Source organism: Apostichopus japonicus, chromosome 9, assembly GCF_037975245.1.
Source record: "Apostichopus japonicus isolate 1M-3 chromosome 9, ASM3797524v1, whole genome shotgun sequence".
Classification (NCBI taxonomy): Eukaryota; Metazoa; Echinodermata; class Holothuroidea; order Aspidochirotida; family Stichopodidae; genus Apostichopus; species Apostichopus japonicus.
Genome location: NC_092569.1, coordinates 31,271,641 through 31,291,477, shown reverse-complemented (window position 1 = coordinate 31,291,477; position 19,837 = coordinate 31,271,641). Strand labels below are relative to the sequence as shown.

The 19,837-nt window shown below is 34.4% G+C and overlaps 2 protein-coding genes across 2 annotated transcripts in view; one reads left to right on the top strand and one right to left on the bottom strand.

Moving 5' to 3' along the window:
* Positions 1-19,837, bottom strand: part of LOC139973407 (uncharacterized) — a 316,080-nt gene that overhangs the window by 228,014 nt on the left and 68,229 nt on the right. The window lies entirely within an intron of this gene.
* On the top strand, positions 12,432-17,716 carry LOC139973411 (uncharacterized). The gene is made up of 5 exons (XM_071980078.1): positions 12,432-12,704; positions 13,531-13,742; positions 15,152-15,451; positions 15,703-15,964; positions 16,881-17,716. The coding sequence occupies exons 1-5, from the start codon at positions 12,587-12,589 to the stop codon at positions 17,354-17,356; spliced, it is 1,368 nt and encodes a 455-aa protein (XP_071836179.1). The 5' UTR covers positions 12,432-12,586; the 3' UTR covers positions 17,357-17,716.

Genomic DNA, 19,837 nt, shown 5'->3' with positions numbered 1-19,837 from the left:
TCTTCTGGAAGAATCTTCACGGCTCTGATTGCGGAATAACGACAACAACAATGAAAATTCGCTCTGTTCAATGAACAAAATAGTTAGTCAGGGTCTTCAGAATAAAAAGGATAGAAAACTGCTGGCGATATACTAATATATGTTAACTATGGAAGTACATATCAAAGTATGACAAAGTCTGTGTATTTCCAAGACATGAATATGTTTTAAGGGACAATATCAAATGATGGTGAACAATACTTGTGATAGTTGCAGTGAACTTGGAATTTATTTGTTAAAATGCCATCTTTAATAATGGCACCGAAAATGATATCAAATAAAATACGATGAAAGTATATGAAAACATGGCACCAGAATGCTGGTTAGTAATTTGTTTTCTTCAAATGTTGCCATTATGTTGTATTGAAGCAAATGGCAACATGGGCACGACATCATACACGTTTCGATATGCTTTCTGAGCTATTTAGTTAGTATGTCGTATGATCAGTAATTCCAGTGGACTCCTGAGTAAAATCCACTGTTTTATTCAGAAAAACACAACCAACCGAAACGATCCTTATATGTTCCCTCCTTATTCGCGAATCACTTTCCTCACAGTGGCTCCATAATGTCATGTATTAGCGTTCGATAACTAAACAAGAGTTTATATTCACACGAAGTTGATCATATAAGCGATATTCCGGGCGACTCCTTTAATGAGTTATCTTTCAAAGGTTTAAACACAACCAGTCTCGCTCACTTTGTCATTAGTCTACATAACTGTCTTTTTACCCTAACTCATTTTTTTTTCATCTGATTGATTGTCCCAAATGTAGAATTCTTCCTTCTCCGAATTGCTGGTTAAGGTCTATAAACACATGATCATCCGCACCAATCACCTTCCAGTTCATCAAATATTTAAAGCTTAACTACTGTCTTAAACATATAACCAATATAAGAAATATTAGGCAACCCCTTGAGATTTACAAATTCCGACTCCATTCCCTCGTATTAAACAACATATAGAGGAGTCTTGTAGATGACTCAAAGAACTGGCGTTTATATATAAAACACATTTTCGTCACCGAATTTCTGGTATCGTTTGAAACATTTTAATTTCTCTGAACTCCAAGTTTCGATTCATGTATAAATTCAAGCAATTTTTAAGTAGGAAGTATAGGAGTAAACCTTGAGTCTTAGTCAATGGAAAGAAGATATTTTTTAGAAAACATCAACCAAAGAAAGGCTAAAAGAGTGGAAAAATTATAGCAAAGTCTCTAATACCCGCATATTTCATTGACAGCATCCCATCCGCTCTTTCCTACAATCAGAGCATCTAAAATGTGACTAGAATATTTTCTAATATATCATAACTTTGTGTTAACTTATGGATGCCAAATACTACAACGAAAAGATAATGCAATATGAATAACCGACTGTGGTTTTTCCTTAATATATGGAACCAGTATTAATTCACGCTGAACAATTGTAAACAATTAAGAGCAAGATAAACGGACTCGACGTATCATCCTGTCAATGCCAACAAGACTGTTTACACTAACACTAACATTGCCTTGAGATGACTCATAAACATGTTTATTGTTTTTTATTGTAGTATTTCTAATTAAAACGGCAGAGAAATTTCTGAAAGATTCACATTTAGGCGGGTCGTATCTTCACCCTCACAGAACAAGATGTTATGCGTTACCATTTAAGTAGACTTATGAGTATACTTTTGGGCACTTTACCGGACCATTTTCCATAATCCTTAACCTTCACGTATCAGCCCACGAGAGCAAATTAATAACAACCTAAAAATGTTCCGACAAAGTATATTTGAAATTAATATTGACGAATATTGCTAAAAATTGCTGGAAAAATATTTCTTTCAATATTTGCTTATCAATTCTATCAAAACATATTTCAGAAAACTATGTAAAGATTCTCCCGTGATGCGTGTACTCTTCAAATCGAACTGAGGGGGCTCTTCCAATTATGACGACAGCCACTCAATTTGTAACCATATAGTAATCGTGCTTCAGGTAGCATACGCCCATTAAAAGCCCCATTGACTTACACACTAAATCACACAAGTAATGAAGTCTCTAAGTCTAGATAGAAGTTTTCACTAGCTTAACGCTACCCATCACCGGATAGCTGACCAGTTGGCCTTTCATGGCACCATCAATTTTCCGTACCATGACCGTGAAGATTTTTTACTATCCGAGCCGGAAGTTTTTGTGACTTGTAAACAAACCTCTTCCCTCAGTGGTAAGCAAATTTCCTACGCTGCTCCTGGGAGGCCTAAAGGGGTCTAAAATTGCCTCAATTGACCCAATTTTTTCACCACATGTACTTCCATTCATGCTTTTCAACATGCAAGCCACAAAAAAACTAGATTATGATTTATAACAGGTCACAAAAGATGTTCTCCCGCTGCTTTTTGGCACTTTTCCTGAGGGAGAACAATCGAGCGGACTGATATAGACTCTAATAGGAGTATGCCACCTTCAAAAAGTCGGAGAATGTTCCGACAGATTTAATTTTACACTGGTCGTAATACGGAACGCCATACGTGTAAATGTCAAAAACAATATAAGCATGTCCAAATAGCAGTATGTCCAAGTTTATATAGGTATGTCGAAATTAATATAAGTATGTCCAAAAATAAAATGAGCATGTCCAAAGTAATATTAGAGTGTCGAAAAATTATATGAACATGTCGAATGTAACTGCTAATATCATATTTGTAGAAAACATTTTTGCGTTTGAATTCACGCCATTTGGTGCAAAATGTCCCAAAATAATATAAACATGTCACATATAATAGGAGTATGTCCGAATTTATATCAACATGTCAAAACTAATATAAGTATGTCCATAAATAATTTAAGAATGTCAAAAAAAAAAAATGTCAATATATGTATATGTATATATATATATATATATATATATATATATATATATATATATATATATATATATATATATATATATATATATATATATATTGACCTAAGGAGTTTTCAGCAAAAATAATTACTTCATAGATAGATAGAAAATCTATACTTCATAGGCTACTCTGTCAAATGAAAAAAATAACATGGCAAAAAGGGGGAATTTCTGGAAGACCGCGAGAACGTTTATAACATTCCGACCAATTTAAAAGGTTGAATACGTGATTACGTTAATATTTTTTTAAATGTTGTTTAAATATTTATAGAAATACGTTGAATAAACTCATATCAATTATAAGCACGGAGTGATGGCTATATGACATGTGTACCTTTCGAAAGCAAATAGAGGGGGCTCTTCAAATTAAACACGAAACGTACTCGTGTAGCCAAAATGTTACGTGGATTATGTAGACACACTTCTCTTTTAATTGCATCTCGTGTTTTTCTTTCGCTTTGTAAGTATAATTGTTGAATTGAAGTTTTAGTCAATATCAAATATGTTCCTTTTCAATCTTACATTCTGTTTAAGGGGTTAATTTCTTCCATAATTAAGTGTAACGGTGTATTGAGGTGGGGTGGGTTTAAATCGGATTTTTATATAACAGCCTTGTGTCATATAGCTTCTTTAGCATGCAATAACACAGATAATCACTAAGGTCAATAACAAAACGCATTAGTTTCATTGTATTAAAGAATCTGATGACACTTTATCGATACGTCAATATCTATTTCCTTGTGATGTCATCAGATCAAACAGTACAAAGGCAACCATGATACTTCATTTCATTTTGTTTTCCAGCAAAAGTGGTATTGAAAGTTATCCAAGAATTCTACCTCGTTTACATAAAGTTAAAGGAAAATTATTTGGTTCCGAACATTCAGTCCCGTAATACGCGCTACTGAATCTTGCTAAGTGGAATCTTTAAGTGTTTTATGTCATCAATCAATAGCAAAATATTTATGCCCACACATACCAGCTATCAACTAACAACTGAATTGCAAGTTTGGTTACAGTCTGATTTAAGGTTGTGGAGTTATTGCAAATTAAAAATTTGGCACCTCCCAAAAAATTGGGTCCCGATAATATTTTGCGCCTAAAAGGTCACAAATATATTTGACCCAAAGTGGCTCAAAATATAGTTTCCCCCAAAAAATTGGACCCTCCAAAATGTGGGCCCAAGTGACCACTTGGGCCCACATTTGGAGGGTCCAATTTTTTACAAGTATTTTGGCCCAAACAATGTGCCTCAAAATGCTTTTGACGTGGAAATAAAATTTGGGCCACCCGGCCCAAAAACGGGCCCGGATTTGTTTGGGCCAAGATGGCCTAAATGTACGAGCTTTTAACCAACAACTGTATTCTAGGTTTGGCTACAATTCGACTTACGGTTACGGAGTTATTGCAATGAAAAGAAAAAGTGGGCCTAAATGGTCCCAAAAGTATTGGGGCCCACAAACTCGGGCCAAAAGAATGTGTCCCAAAATGCATTTTATGTGGAAATGTAAATCTGGGCCTACATGGGCTAGTTATTAACCAACAACAATATCCCAAGTTTATCTACAGTCAGAATCACGGTTTCGGAGTTATAGTAATGTAAAGATTTTTACGTTTGATCCAATTACCTCATTAATATTCATAAGGTCAGTGCCAAGAAAGATGGAGCACAACTTATTACTATAATACATCTACATAGAAAGTATGACAAATAACCATCATTCCGTTTGGAGATATCGCGGACCCACGCAAGTGTCACAGAAGCGCACACACCGACACCCGCATACCCGCAAAAACATGGCTGAGTATCCTTTGCTACCAGCAACCAACCAAAGTAACCAACCAGAGCAGCAACGCTGAGAAATGACAATATTTTTGAGCCGTTTATCCATTTGTTTGTGCAAAAAAGTAAGACAAAGCAGACACATCGGGTTTCATTTCCTTCCTCCATCTCCTGTTTTCCTTGGAAACACTGTCACGAACATATTGTATACAATATGTCGTTATACTAATTAATAGTGATAAACTTTGCCCCATTGCAAAACAAAGAACCAACAGTATATGTACTTCGTAGTTTTAATTCATGCAATATTAGAACGCAAACCAAAAAAAAAGTATTCCTCTGCTAAGTCTGCTAAAATGTTGTGGATATCACGTTTAAATTGCGTTGTCCTAAAATTGCGCATATACAATAATAGAACGACCTTCAACTTGTTTACAATCGACGTACCGCAGAGAAAATCGGCTCCAACAAAATAGGTCATCCTCACATATTCCACATACAACCGTGAAAATGTTCAAACTGCAAATCTGCCAAGTAGTCCTTGTATAGAGTATGCCATCGAACTAGATAGAAAGCCTGCATAGAAACTAAATATTTGACATGATGAAGTCTCCCACGGGTGGAATTATTTCCCAAAATTACGGTAAAATTAAGTTGGAAGACATTTTGCTACTCACATAAAACGCAAGCTGGTCATGAATAGTAAATAGTTGTGAAAAAAATTTCATGTTCACTGCATATGATATGTGGCCAACATTACATACAGAAGGCCCGGTTTTGGGCCCATAGATGACGAAACAAACATTTCTTCCAAACAACGTTGGTTCACCATTATTCAAACATTATTTCCACAATATTTCAGCAGATTCGGACGACATTTCTAGGAGGATCAGAAAATGATCTCTTTTGTACTCAAATGACCTAACAAATATGATTGCATATAAAGAAGATGAAGTCACTCGAACCTCTGACAAACGATCAGTCAAATCTAATGGAAAATGACGAAATGGCAGTCATTCAAACAAGGTGGAAAAAAGTGACGGAATTTTCGCAGCATGCGCATCGCTATAACTCATCTGAAATAATTCAGCTGAACTAGAATGTGTTTTTTGGAAAACTTTTACGTTTGGTTTGCTGCCGTGGGAACGAATAAGGTCTCACGTCTAGCCTTCTCTCCGACCACTCGTCTCTCCTCTGCATTATTGACTTGTTTTAAAGCCCCTGGAGCCTTTCTTGCTACAAATTAAAATAATTTTTCCATTAAAAGAGAGGTTTGTAATCTGATATCAGTGTACCTTTTTAAATGTCAAAACAAGCTCCTTAGATTCAAATGACAAAGATTTTTTTTATTGTTTACAGTCAGTATGGATGTAAGTTTTACAAATAATAAAAATTCAGTGAAAGCCCAACAAAACAACTGACATGTTTATTCAATCAGATGTGAGGATACTCGATTCCGCAAACAGGGTGGGACGTAGGCATCATAAAACAAGGAAGTATTGTTCATATAGCATACCACTGACAAACTTCGAATGTTTCAAACTGTGTTTATTTGATATTTGTACATACATATCGATAGTGTAGAATAGATCATACCGTACATTTCACGGTATATAATATGTATTGTACTAGTTCATGAATGTTAAAAAGTGTTGATTAGTAGTATCACTTCCTGTCCTTTCGTTACTGCTTTAATTTTGCCTTCCAACCAAAAGCAAAGTAACTTAGCTAACATAATCACCCATAAAGGGTTCTTAAACATATGGATGATATCAACCAGAACAAGTAAATCAGCAGTCCTACTCTTTTTATCGGTTTGGTAGAATTGACATCACAACTACGCACAATTACAAAACCTTTGATCATAAACCACACTGAACGTAATAAAATTAAAACGTAGCACGACACTCGTTTTAAAAACCAAATACATTAATTAAGAGTTATTAAATTGCAATATCACTGCTGTTCTTGGAACTAGAGACACGATAGTCAAGTAGTATACAATAGGTATTATGCTATATTTATCGGAACAAGGACAATTCAACATTATGCAACTGAAGCTTACTGTATATATAGAGTGAAAGTTCAAGATGCGAATAATATTAAGTTAGATTGCGCATGACCACTAGCCTAATTAACACAGAGGCCAATGTACAGCAATTCCTCCTATGAGCTGTACCTATAATCCAAACCATATTTCAAATAAAATGATGGCATTAATGGACATCCATACCACTACTGCGGTCATTTCAGTAGGGAGTTGCTCACCCCTAAAAAGAGACTCTGTTTCATTTGTCATCTTGCACTTCATCGAATATATTTTCGCGTGACATTTCTACAGACCCGAAATTATGGAAACGCTTTTCAAAGTTTGTTTGACTGTTTTCACGATTTGCAACTCGTTTGGAACAGAAAGGGTAAGTCTTTCTATTATTTTTTTTTTAATATTTTACCACTGTTTCGAAAATAACATAAGTTGTGTTGCTGAGCTAACTCTGTTTATATTAAATGATGTGACAAACTGAAGTAAAAAATTTTCCCATTAAATAGGAAAACATTGATAAAAATACCTGATGAAGTTTAGTTTTAAATGCCTTCAATTTAAAATACTTAGAATTTTTAACCTTGCGAAAGAACAACAGTGTTTCGACATATAACAAAACGTCTTTAATTGAACCACACATACTGAAAAAAAAAATAAATTAGATCAAAAGATGCTTGAATTTACTTCAAATACAAATAGTCAACAGTTGGGTAACTACTGTTAACAAAACTATAATGATAAGGTATATCCTTTAAATAAGATATTTATTTCAAAGGGTGGTAGGTCCGATTCAATTTCATCAAATTTGAAACAATGCTCAGTTTTAAACTTGATAATACTTCTGTAAACTATCATCCAAATGAGAAATTTGCAGCTTTAAATTTTCTCAGGGAACACCTAAATGTTACTTCCTTCACATGCTCATCGATATCACTTTACAATATATCGTTATTTATGTAGCAATGTTGGAAAAACAGTCTGCAACAAGGCATTAAGATATTTTGAAATGCATTTTGAAAAAACGTAAATATAAAGATCACTAATTTGGACATGTACATTTTCAAGGAAACAAGGTTGAATAACATCAATTTAAATTAAAACTAACTAGTAATTATAATAACGATACTCGGCTTAGTTAACTTGATAACAACAATTGTTTTAACCGCAATTTTTATAGATCATGGATATAAGAGCGGAGGAAATGTAAGACATTTTCATTTATTTTATTTAAAATGATAAAGTTGTAAAGAATGTCTCCTATCGCATGCCTTTCTAAGTGACAGTTTAATACGATTGATATCATAAGTAGCGATCACAGTTATTTCTTTTATGAAAATGTCAAAACGAGAAGTATAGTAACACTTAATTAGAGGTAACTCCTCTATTCTCAGACTTAATGTCCTATAACGATACCACGATAAGGGGAAACTTGAAAGAAAGAAAATGAGATTTTAGTAGTAAATGGAGTTAGTTGAGATATTTTGATATATCGTTACCAAAAAATAAAAAGTACAAATATGTGCACATCCCAAAATATGCTCATATTACTATCAAGTAATTAATGCAAGAAACAACAAAATAAATGTATGTTTAACTCACTTTCATGAACATTGCACTATTTGAAATTTCTGTTTTAATTCTCGTGAGTTAGAATGAAACACCTATAAAGTATTTTAGTATAGTATTTTATCTTATCATTAATGAATAAATAAAAATAAAGGTCATATAACTAGCGGAATAACTTAGTGCAGATGCAGAGAACATTTCTAACACTTTAAAAATAACCTGATGCTCATTCTGGTTGCTTGCCTTTAAATAATTATGCTTTTCAATATTCATTACAATGGTATGCTGATTAGGAATACCTTAATGCATGTTTTATTGTTTTGTCTTTAGTTTTTTTGGTCTTTTTTTTTACTTTAAATTCGGATAAATCTATAGAAGCCAAAAAAAAAAAAAAACAGTATAAATAAAAACATTTTCAACAAAACGTATATTAAATTTTCATTGAAAATCTTACTTTTGACATGATCCAATTCACCAAGATTTTAATGACAATCCAATGTGATGATTTTGTCTATATCTGGATTATTACAGGTTAGGTCATTGTGTAAATGGTTAGGTCATTGTATATATATATATATATATATATATATATATATATATATATATATATATATATATATATATATATATATATATATATATATATATATATGTATATATATATATAAATACAATTGTGAAAAAAAGTATTAGGTGATACGTAAAATCTGGAAATACTTCAAAGAAAGACAGTTTTTCTCTAATTTATTTGTAAATTATCTAATCACAAATACCGTAATTTACATTGATTTTCACATAAGATACTCCATAAAGTCGTGACGATCATGTAAAGTTCCTTGTATTTGACAAACTAGGTAACGTTTAATAGTCTCAATTTGAATACCGGAATTAAATAAATATAAAACCTATTCACAGTTCTCCATCCCTCCCTCCCTCCCTCCTCCCACCGACTTGCACCTTCCTTTCATGATACCATGTGGCTGGTCGGTGTAGTACAAAACTTAACGTTTCGTTTGTCGTTTTAAAGTAACAGATAACATAATTCAGTATAGAAAAGGAAACTCTCCCTATATTTAAGAAAACCCATACATGATAAACGTTTACAAATTAAACAATATCAAATCTATTACACTGTATTTAAATGTCTCTTTTCTAACACGTTTGCTTTTAATGCTGTGATTTTTTTTAGAAACTGACAAAACCATTACGACAAAAATTCTCTTCAACTTATTGGTGGCTGTGTTTTTACTACGTCACGCCTAATAGCTTAAAATGAAATATTGATCCTTACAACCCAGTCATTTAATAATTATGCTTCAGGTTTCTTATTAGCAAGATATAAAAGTCTATGGCTAAGAACTTACCTTACTAGTAAATGGAAGCTTTCACTTAGAGTTCATTTTGTTTATGTTAGCCTTTGCTCTTTCACGTTAGCTTACATATCATGTACCAGAGTAGCTGTAAAACCGGGACAATTTCAATAATCTAAATCTTCCTGGAAGAAAGTTGTAATATAAAGTTCAACGCTCTAAGTGTTTATTGATATTTGCAATATCGGCGGCATATCAGTATCGGTAAAATTTAGCCTCATTGACGATAACGGCAAACTAATATTGAACTTTTTCTTCCACAAAAAGCCAGTTTCGATTAATAGCAAGTGGCCAATATGCCGAACAGCTGGTCAAACAAGCATGACGCAAGTTCTGAAATATATTAACCGATCTAAACAGACCAGTCATGTACATTTACCGTTAAAAAAACTCATCAGTCTTTGTCGCGCATTAAAGAAAATGACACCAGTCTGGCTGATGTATTATACAATTTTATATTCAGGATAGTAACTTAACGTATGTGAATATATGTTTATACCTACAATAGTAGCCTATCAGTCCTCCGCTGAGAATAAATGTTTTAACACGTGGAAACCCCTCTTCTAAATCATTCCAAAAATTGTGTACATTGCAGAAGCTGCAAAGAGTATCATGGATGCCGTTTGTGAAAACATCATTGGCTGATGAAAAGATTGTATTTTGAAAATCAAGTTTGCTTATCACATTTTGTTGCCGATTGGTTTACGAAATATTTCACACACGAAGCACTAGCTAATTTTGGCTAGACTTAGTTGTTAGTATAGCCGGCTGATGGAAGTAAATAAGTGTCTACAGAAATTATAAAATGTGTAAAAGTAAGCTGGCTTGAGGATTTGATCCTAGCAGGATCTTCTTCAAAGGCTAAATGACAAGTAACAGTAACAGAAGCGACAAAAACACACACGAAATTAGACAATCAAAGAATATGTTTTCGTTTTCGTTCTGATAAACGCATGAACTTACCTTATAAGTAAAATGACCCTTTCAAATCTTAGAGTTTCGTTGTGCACGGTAAGTATCAAGACACGGTAATCTTAGAATAGCTAGGACGATTTAAATGATCCTTAAGTGTTATTAAGGACTGATAAACACAAATGCGTTACAACATTTGTCTGTAATCTTCTTACGTCAAAATATAACTTGAACAAAGAACATCTGTCTGCATTAAGCAACAAAGCTGTCTAAGGAAGCAGTCAGCTATTGCCTTTGTTCTTTACTACATGAACTTACGTATCATGTACCAGGATAGCTGTTACACCGGAAAAAATGCCATTAATCTAAAGTTTCCTGGAAGATAGTTGTATCCTGTAAGTGATCCTTGACCTGTAAATCAGCTATGGAATGTAGACAAAGATAAAACATCAATACAAGTGTTGATCCGGAGAATTTACCAACGTTTATGTCGACTTAACTTGTTTTAACCTCACATGTTTTGAACCAGTTTGCGAATTGTTCTTTCTTTTCCTCGAACTGTTTTTATAAGACATTAGCTTTATATTTAATCTGATCCTGCTTAGTTTTGACTGCATCAACCTGTATGTCTTGTAATGTATTCATTAAAAGTATTTTATTACACAGGGAATCGTCGGTGCCGATAGAAGATCTTCAGGTAGGTGTAGTTGTTATGTTATATGATTGACCTTATGATAAGAAGTAACCTCAGTAAGCTATATCACTTATGTATTATAAATGTTAACACCTCAGTTGACCAACTTGAATGGCTGGAAATGTTGGTTCTTTAGTGGTCGCTCTAAACGTTTTTTTTTTTTTTCAATCATGTCACCATTTCCAAACATCTATTATGAAATTGATTTCCTCTGAGTCGTATATTTTCGATCTTTTCATGTCCAACGTGCTACATCGATATTTTTTTCATGTACGTTAAATGGAATATGACTGTTTTCATTAGTCTTTAACTACTGATAACAACGAAAACATTTGATTCAAATGGTCTTTGAATTTTATGTTAACGTAATTGTTCAAAACAGTTACATCTGAGAATCCAACCACGATTACCTTATTCAATTTAATATTGGTCGTGATATCTTCCTCTATACGGTAGTTGAGTAATAATTGGCATAAAGGCTTATCTATTATCTTAACTCTCATAGTAACAAAGCCATGTTTATTACAATTGGCTCGGAATGCAATATTTGTTAACTGAAATGATTTTTCAATCGCGATAAAATGTTTACTTTGTTTTACCTTTCATCCAGGTTTTACATACTTCGTTTTTCAACAATCTGAGTATCCGAGAGATTGCAGAGAAGTATCGAATGCATGTTCCTCAACCCACAATACATCTGGAGTGTACCTTATTAAACCAGATGGCTACCCGGAACCGTTTGAGGCTTACTGTTACAATGATCTTTATACTGGTGGATGGACGGTATGCCATAGTTGATAACTCGTCCCCTGTTCAACTTTAACCAGTTTTGAACAAATTTACTTCAATTTTGCCTACAGCAATACATAGTGATGTAAAAAATCCTTTTTCAACTTGAATCTTTTTATCGAAGCAAAATTTGAATCAATTATTTTTATACATTTTGAAATTAAGTCCAGTGTAGTTCATCTTCCAAGAAAAACTGTAAACCTTTAGCCTACACTACAAATTGAAGTTATATATATAATTTCTATTTTCTGTTAGAAATGTTAGCAACAAATCCCATTGCGGTAGGGAACGAATAATTAATATTTAATAACGTCCTAGTTAACGCTTAACTTCTTTGGTATTCGTCGTAGGTATTACAGCGCCGAAGATCAGATTCCGTCAATTTCAATAGAAGTTGGAAAGATTTCAGAAATGGCTTTGGCTTTCTAGGGAGTGAGTTTTGGATTGGAAATGAGAAAATTGCCTTCTTAACAAATCAAAAGCGGTACCAACTGCGAATGGATTTTGAGAACGTTGCTGGAGATACTTACTATGTAACATACGACGAGTTTCGTATCTCAGATGAATGGGGGGATTATCATATATCTAGTTTAGGTACATTCGAAATATCAGATGGTAAGTGTCTTTACATTCTTATTAAGCATAAAGCCAAAATAACTCGTATTTGTTTATTAAATGTCGAAAGTAAACGTGCATAAACTGAAAGGTTTATTCTTAGATCGAATTGATCTTTTGGAAGTAAAATTGACATGGCAACATTTTTCTTAGCTTGAATAAACTGCTACAATACATATAGTAAGAGTATACATAGAGTACACCAGCGAGTACAACGGTGCTAAAATTCATATAGAAGCGGTTACAACATGCTATGATATATATGATATGTTGAAATATTAATATTGCATTAGTATCTATACTAGATTTCGAAGTGGCCTCCATTAGCTGAATTTTTATTACGCACTTACTACATTACTGCTTCGTACTCAACACTTACCTTGGTTCTGAACAAGGAACCGTATCTAACATTTGTACAACAGAATGTTTACACTTTAACAGGTCCGTCTCCCAGTTTGATCAGAACAACCAACGTTGTTATTAATAATCACTGTTGTCAAAAAGTAGTATAGTAACTCCGAAGGCACTCAGAAACAGAAGTAAGCTATGACTATATGGTTTCAGACCAGTTGTGCAACAAATTATGGATTATTATCTCGTAATGTTGAATAAATATTAACATAAAGTTGAATAAGAAACAGCCACTACCTGATTTAAATTGTTCCGTAAATATTCGAACTGTTTCTGAATGTGTGTTTTTTCCTTTAACCTTCAGATAAGAATGACATGAGAGGGCAGAATGACAAACCTATTCTTTCTCACGTCATATTCTTCGTTTCTCTATCAGGTTCATATTATTTACATTTTATTGTTTCCTGATCTCTAGGAATAATCCCTGAATGGTGTCCAGCTAATGAGATATTTAGCAATGAGACCTGTGAGAGGACTTGTGATGACCCTGATACTTGCATCTCGCCTACATCTCGCACAGACACAGAGCAATGCGTTTGTGTCGGTGATTATCTGAGACATCAAGAACAATGCATCCCTCTGAACCAATGCAACTGCTTCGTTGCTGACAAAGGAGGTGTATTAAGGGTCAGTACGGCTCTTTCGGGTCATTTTAAATGCTTTCCTCTTCATTAATTGTTTGATAGCTCTCTTTTCTTTTCTTTTTTGGCGAATCCGTGGGCCTGCTTCATCCGAATCGACTTTAAAGACCGCATTAACATTTCTTAAAGGTTCATACCCTTACCTAGATCAATCAAAAGGAAGTTTACATTGGCCACCTACCGTTGAAACCCTGTATCTTTCGCTGTGACAACCCCAAATCCATCATGATTATTTTTACCCGCTGAATATCTTAAATTAGGAAGGCGAATTTTACGTCAATTCAAGATGTACACGTCGATCAACCTGTAGGAACAACCAGATTATAGAGGCGAGTTTACAGTGTAGTGATCACGCAACCTGTGATGAGAGGAACGGTGTCTCTAAATGTTACTGCAATCAAAACTACGAAGGGGACGGAGTGATGTGCACCCACAACTGCTTCGTTGATACCGAAATAAGTGTATTAAGGGTCATTGTAGTTCTTTCAGGCCATTTTAAATGCTTTGCTCATAATTCTTTGTCCATATAATTTGAGACAAACCTTTTACTATTTAAACGTGTCGAGTATCGCATTACTTTTAAAGATAACCGTGTGGCGAGAGCATCGCGGTTATCCATTGATTCCATTTCATTCGAACAGGCCAGGCAAAACTGTCAGTCAAAGGATGAATTATATTTAGTCGGATTCATAGTATCCCTTCTACGGGTGTGCATTCCCTTATAAACCTTAAACAAAATTATTTGATACATCTTACCAAAATCGTGCGTTTCAAACGTATTGTAACTTGAGTTTTCAGTTTCAACAAACCTTTCAAGGAAGGCAACATTTGGCAGCTACTTTTAAAATAAAAAAAAGTATGGAAAATACCTAGGCCCCCAACATCAGAGTTGGCTGCAAAGACCTCATTAAACTATCTTAAAATTTGATACCCTTTGCAAGAAAAGGAAATTTGCATTGGTCTGCCATTCTTGCAATTCTGTACATTTAACTGTTACAACCGCAAATCCATAATTGATTTATTTATTACTATTTTTTCCCGCTAAATTGATTAAATTAGGAAGGCGAGTTTTACGTCAATTCAAGATGTACACAAAGATCAACTTGTAGGAACAACCAGATCATAGAGGCGAGTTACCAGTGTAGTGATCAAGCAACATGTGATGAGAGGAGTGGTGTCCGTAAATGTTTTTAATTTAGATCTAGCCAAATTGCATATCATGGCAACGCATCATTTGATACACCGAGAACGATGAACGTTACCAAATTTATTTAAAACGCTCATGACCATATATTAAGGTTAATCCAGTGCGTCATCAAAAGTTGTTAAAAATATAACAAATTAACATGTATTTTACTATCTTTGGTATATGTCATTTAACATTTATCTTTCCAGGGAAGTGAATCATACATTAGTTCTGACTGTTCCTTACGAATAACTTGCAACAGTAACGTACTTACAAGTGAGAGGTACAGTTGTATTGCAGATGCAACCTGCGAGAAGCGAAATAATATCCATCGATGTTACTGTAACGAATGGTTTGAAGGCAATGGTGTTACATGTACCCGTAGTGGACCGAGAGATTGTTCTGATCTTTACACAGCGGGTAGAAGAAATAACGGAAAATATACCATTTATCCCGCTGGAAGCTCCGGGTTTGAAGTTTATTGTGACATGTCTAGTGGTGGATGGACAGTAAGTTTTAGCCATTGACAAGCAATATCTTTCCCATGTTAAACTTGTGTTTTCTTATATGACAGGACTTCGTTCACTAACATTTGAAGTAAATCATTCAACTACTTAATTAAATTGATCCATCTTCCTTTCAGTTTAAAATAAATCGGATTATTGACCTTCACCAATGAATTTCTCTTACTTATTGTAGTACAATGAAATATTCCATACGTACGTACTTGGCATCTAAAACTAATTGATTCTCTTTGTAGATTTTGCAACGACGTACAAGTAGTTCCGTCAGCTTTTATCGAAACTGGTATGAGTACAAAAACGGGTTTGGAAGTCCCACAGGAAATCATTGGATTGGCAACGATAAAATATACAAATTGACAAACCAAAAAGGCTACCAACTTCGAATAGAAAAGACAAACAGGGAAGGATCAACATACTACAGCCGTTATTCATCATTTAGAATCAGTAGCGAAGGAGACAGATACCGACTGTCATTGGGTGGCCACTATGGAAATGCTGGTATGTATTGTGCTAAATGTCAATCATACGCATACTTGTAGTTATTACGTCATATCATTCTAGCATAACTACCTGTAGTCGTAATCGCACTCTTGGATTTGTACTCGTACATATACTCAGGTCATGTTATACATCTAGTGTAGATACTGATGTAGAACTGTATTAGACGTCGAGCTTTGAGTCCCGTGCGCATTGCTGATCGTACAATTGCTTTACATTGTATCACGTGTTGGTAAAATGATATATTGTTGTAACATCATCATATATCATATCAACCACACTCCTATATATTTAATAGCGTCTGCTTTCTCGCATTTTCACTATGATCTTGTCGAGCTTATAACGCAAGGGAATAATAACCATTCTGGAAACCTAAGAACTACAATCAAACACTTTAATTCTTTCACTCCAATTTGAACACCTAGCATATATTGAACAGTCAAAACTATACATTTTACAAAATGCCGAATGTGAACACTTCAACAAATGCACCGTTTACATTTCTGTTAATCTGTCACTCACAACTATATTATTAATTAATATTTGTCGAAGGGAAATAAATAATAATATAAATACAATATTGACATTAAGAAATATATTTTAATAATTAACGATGTTTTCAAATGAGGTCCCAGACGAATTGACAGAATTGGAACCGCTCCAGTTAAATTCGCAAACTTGACTCCTTTGTTCAATATTGTAAACTCCCTTACGATAATTTAGAACTCGTATATGAAACCACAAAAAATATAACGTAAGCCCAACTTAAACGAACAAAATAACAAACGCAATTATAACCGACAGCTATAGCAAACGAACCTAAAGTGACTTAATAATGTCCAGTATATATAAAAGGAAAAAAACTTCGTATTTTACAAGAAAATACCTTCATTCAGTATTGCTAATTTCCTTCCAGGTTACAATGCTATGGGAGCAAATTCAGGGCATCGGTTTAGTACGCACGATCAAGACAACGATGGATCGAGTACCTTCGACTGCGCAGAAAAACACCGAGGTGGCTGGTGGTATCCTGACGATAGTAATACGGGCTCTACCAGCAACTGCTACTCATTCAGCGACCGCGTGGCTACTGGTGGATACGAGTACTCTGACTGTACATGTTTTTATACTTATTATTATTATTACTGTTATGATTATGATTATTATTACCATTATATATGCTATCATTGTGATGGCTGTAGTGGTCGCAACTCTTGTAGATACTGCCGAAACAAAAACCCGGTCTATGCGACAACTTTCTTTTCCTGTGGCTACTCCAATCTGAATGGGTACTACTCGTACAACGATTACCGCGGTATCTTCTGGAAGAATCTTCAAGGTTCTGATTGCGGAATAACAGCAACAACAATGAAAATACAGCCAAGTCAATGATCAAAGTAGTGGATTTGAAGTCTTCAAAGTAACAAGGACAGGAAGCCGTTGGCGATATAATAACATATATTAAACAAGGAAGTACATATCGAAGCTAGTGGACGTTTGCATATTTAAAAGATGAAAGTGAAGGAAAGAGACACTAGTTAGCCTTCCAAGGCAATACTATATTATGGGGCAAACTATCAAACGACGGTAAAACAATTTAAGAGGGGTACAACGATCACAAGAAACTCGATGGCATTCGATAATTTGTCCAGAGTTTTCAAAAATGGTATTGAATTCGATTTTTCTTAAATGTTATTAGTAATGATGTCACTGAGAATACTAAGAAGTGATGCAAATAAAATATATTAAAAATAAAACATCAGTATACTGACCAGTAATATTCCTTTCCAAAAGTTGCGATTATATTGAATAAACACAAGTGACAATGTTATGACATCGCCTAACTATGAACGATATCTTATACGTTTCGATTTAATTTCTGGGTTGTTTATGTAATATGTTTGAGAGAACAGTTCTACTGCCAGAGTAAAGCGCAATAGTTTATGCAGAAAGAACACAACCAACCGAAATCACCAGAATATGTGCCCTCTTATTCATGAATCAATATCCTTACATTGACACAATTAGATGATACATTTGCTTACGATAATGAAAGAAGCGTTTACATGCACACGAAGTTGATCATATATAACCAGGGTTCTGGGAGACTCCTTTAATTAGATATTTGCCAAAGGTACGTATTCAACCAGACTCACTAACTTACCATTAATCTGCATAACTTTCATTCTTTCTCACTCATCTCCATGTAAGAATATGATGTAGTGATTGTTCATTTTGTCATCTGCTTGATTGTTCCGACTATAGAAATGATCGTTCTCCGAATTCCTAGTTAAGTGCGATAAACACCTGATCATCCCCACGAACCCCAGCGTTTAAAGCGTACTACTGTGTTTGAAATATAACACATATATTCCGACATGAATCCCCTTGAGACTTACAAATTCAAAGGAGAGTGTCATCTTCAAGAATTTCACAGAAATTGGAGGGCATATGTGGGGAGCTGGGGGGGGGGGCACGGGATGACAGTGGCCTATGTATTCCGTCTCCACATCCTTGGTATTCAACAACAGATAATGGAGTCTTGTTGATTAGTCAAAGAACTTGCGGGGTTCATCTTTAAGATTAAAACAATGTCAAACACGTTATTTTCAAAGTGACAAAAGGTACACTTTGATTTATGGAAAGTGGTCCTTTGTCGGCCCTGAACATTGGATCCTTAGTTTTTCTTTCACAGTACTGGAAAGAGAGTGTCGCACCATTTTCGACCCTGTGGATAATTCGTAAAGAGGGCAAAACTACAAGCCAGACGAGATGGGTAATATAAAAATACATGGAAATATATAACTAACCTTGATATCGAAAAACATAACAAATGGATGATGTAAAACTTGCAAAACATTTTATTAAATGAAGTTTTGTTATCGCTTGAAAACCGTAGAGTTTCCCTCTACTTTCATTTTCCTGAATACATTTCAGGTAATTTCTAAATAGGAAGGATTGAAGTAAAACTTGAGTTAAAATCAACAAAAACATTCAAAAATAAAAAGGAAACAAGTGCTGTCTTAATAAATATAAAGAACAATTGTTAGAAAACATCAAATAAACAAGTTTAAAGTGTAAACAGATTATAAGAAAGGCTCTTCTGTCTATATTTGTCACCGACAGCAACCCACCCGCTCTTTCCAGGACCTATACCAGTGAAATATGACTCGGATCTCTCTGAAATACCATAGCTTTTTGTTCATTTATGGATGCCAATTACTACAACGAAAAGAAAATACTATTTTAAATAATCAATGGTTGCTTTTCCCTTAATATTTTCAAGCAATATCCAATAACCTAGAACAACTATTATAAATGAAGAAAGAGATACATAAAACTGACGTATTATCCTTACCGTCATATAATTGCTGGTTCGTATGGACAGAATTGTTATCAATCAAATATTGGTGGTGATGTATTTACATGTTAAAAGATTCGGTAGTAATTCTACTTCAAATCGGCTGAAAAAGAGAGAGAGGGACTGTGGATGCAACACCGTCGCACCATTTAACTTCATGGGCCCAACATTCTTATTTTAACGTTATACGTAGACGGTGAACAGCTACCATGGAAACCGTTACGCCCTAATTATACGGTTGATCGCTACGTAATGGCCTGCTTTCGGGATTAAATAGTATAATCAGAGACAAAGGCAATCAGATCAGTCGTAGTGACTACGCCAAAGGTTACCCGTTTTATGCCTTTGAAATGACACCTGACCTAGCTAGCGGAGGCCACTTTAATTCCGTAAAAGGATAATGTGCGTCTTGAAATGCAATTTGAGTACGCCCTGAGCAGAAGTGTGAGCGTGCTTGTATACGCTGAATATGACGTTGTGTTAGTAGTGGTTAAACTTGTAACGTATTAATA

Coding starts and splice junctions, on each gene's coding strand:
- LOC139973411 (XM_071980078.1), top strand. CDS start 12,587: ATGGATTTTGAGAACGTTGCTGGAGATACTTACTATGTAACATACGAC. Junction 12,705..13,530: donor TACATTCGAAATATCAGATG/GTAAGTGTCTTT, acceptor CCTGATCTCTAG/GAATAATCCCTGAATGGTGT. Junction 15,965..16,880: donor TGGCCACTATGGAAATGCTG/GTATGTATTGTG, acceptor ATTTCCTTCCAG/GTTACAATGCTATGGGAGCA.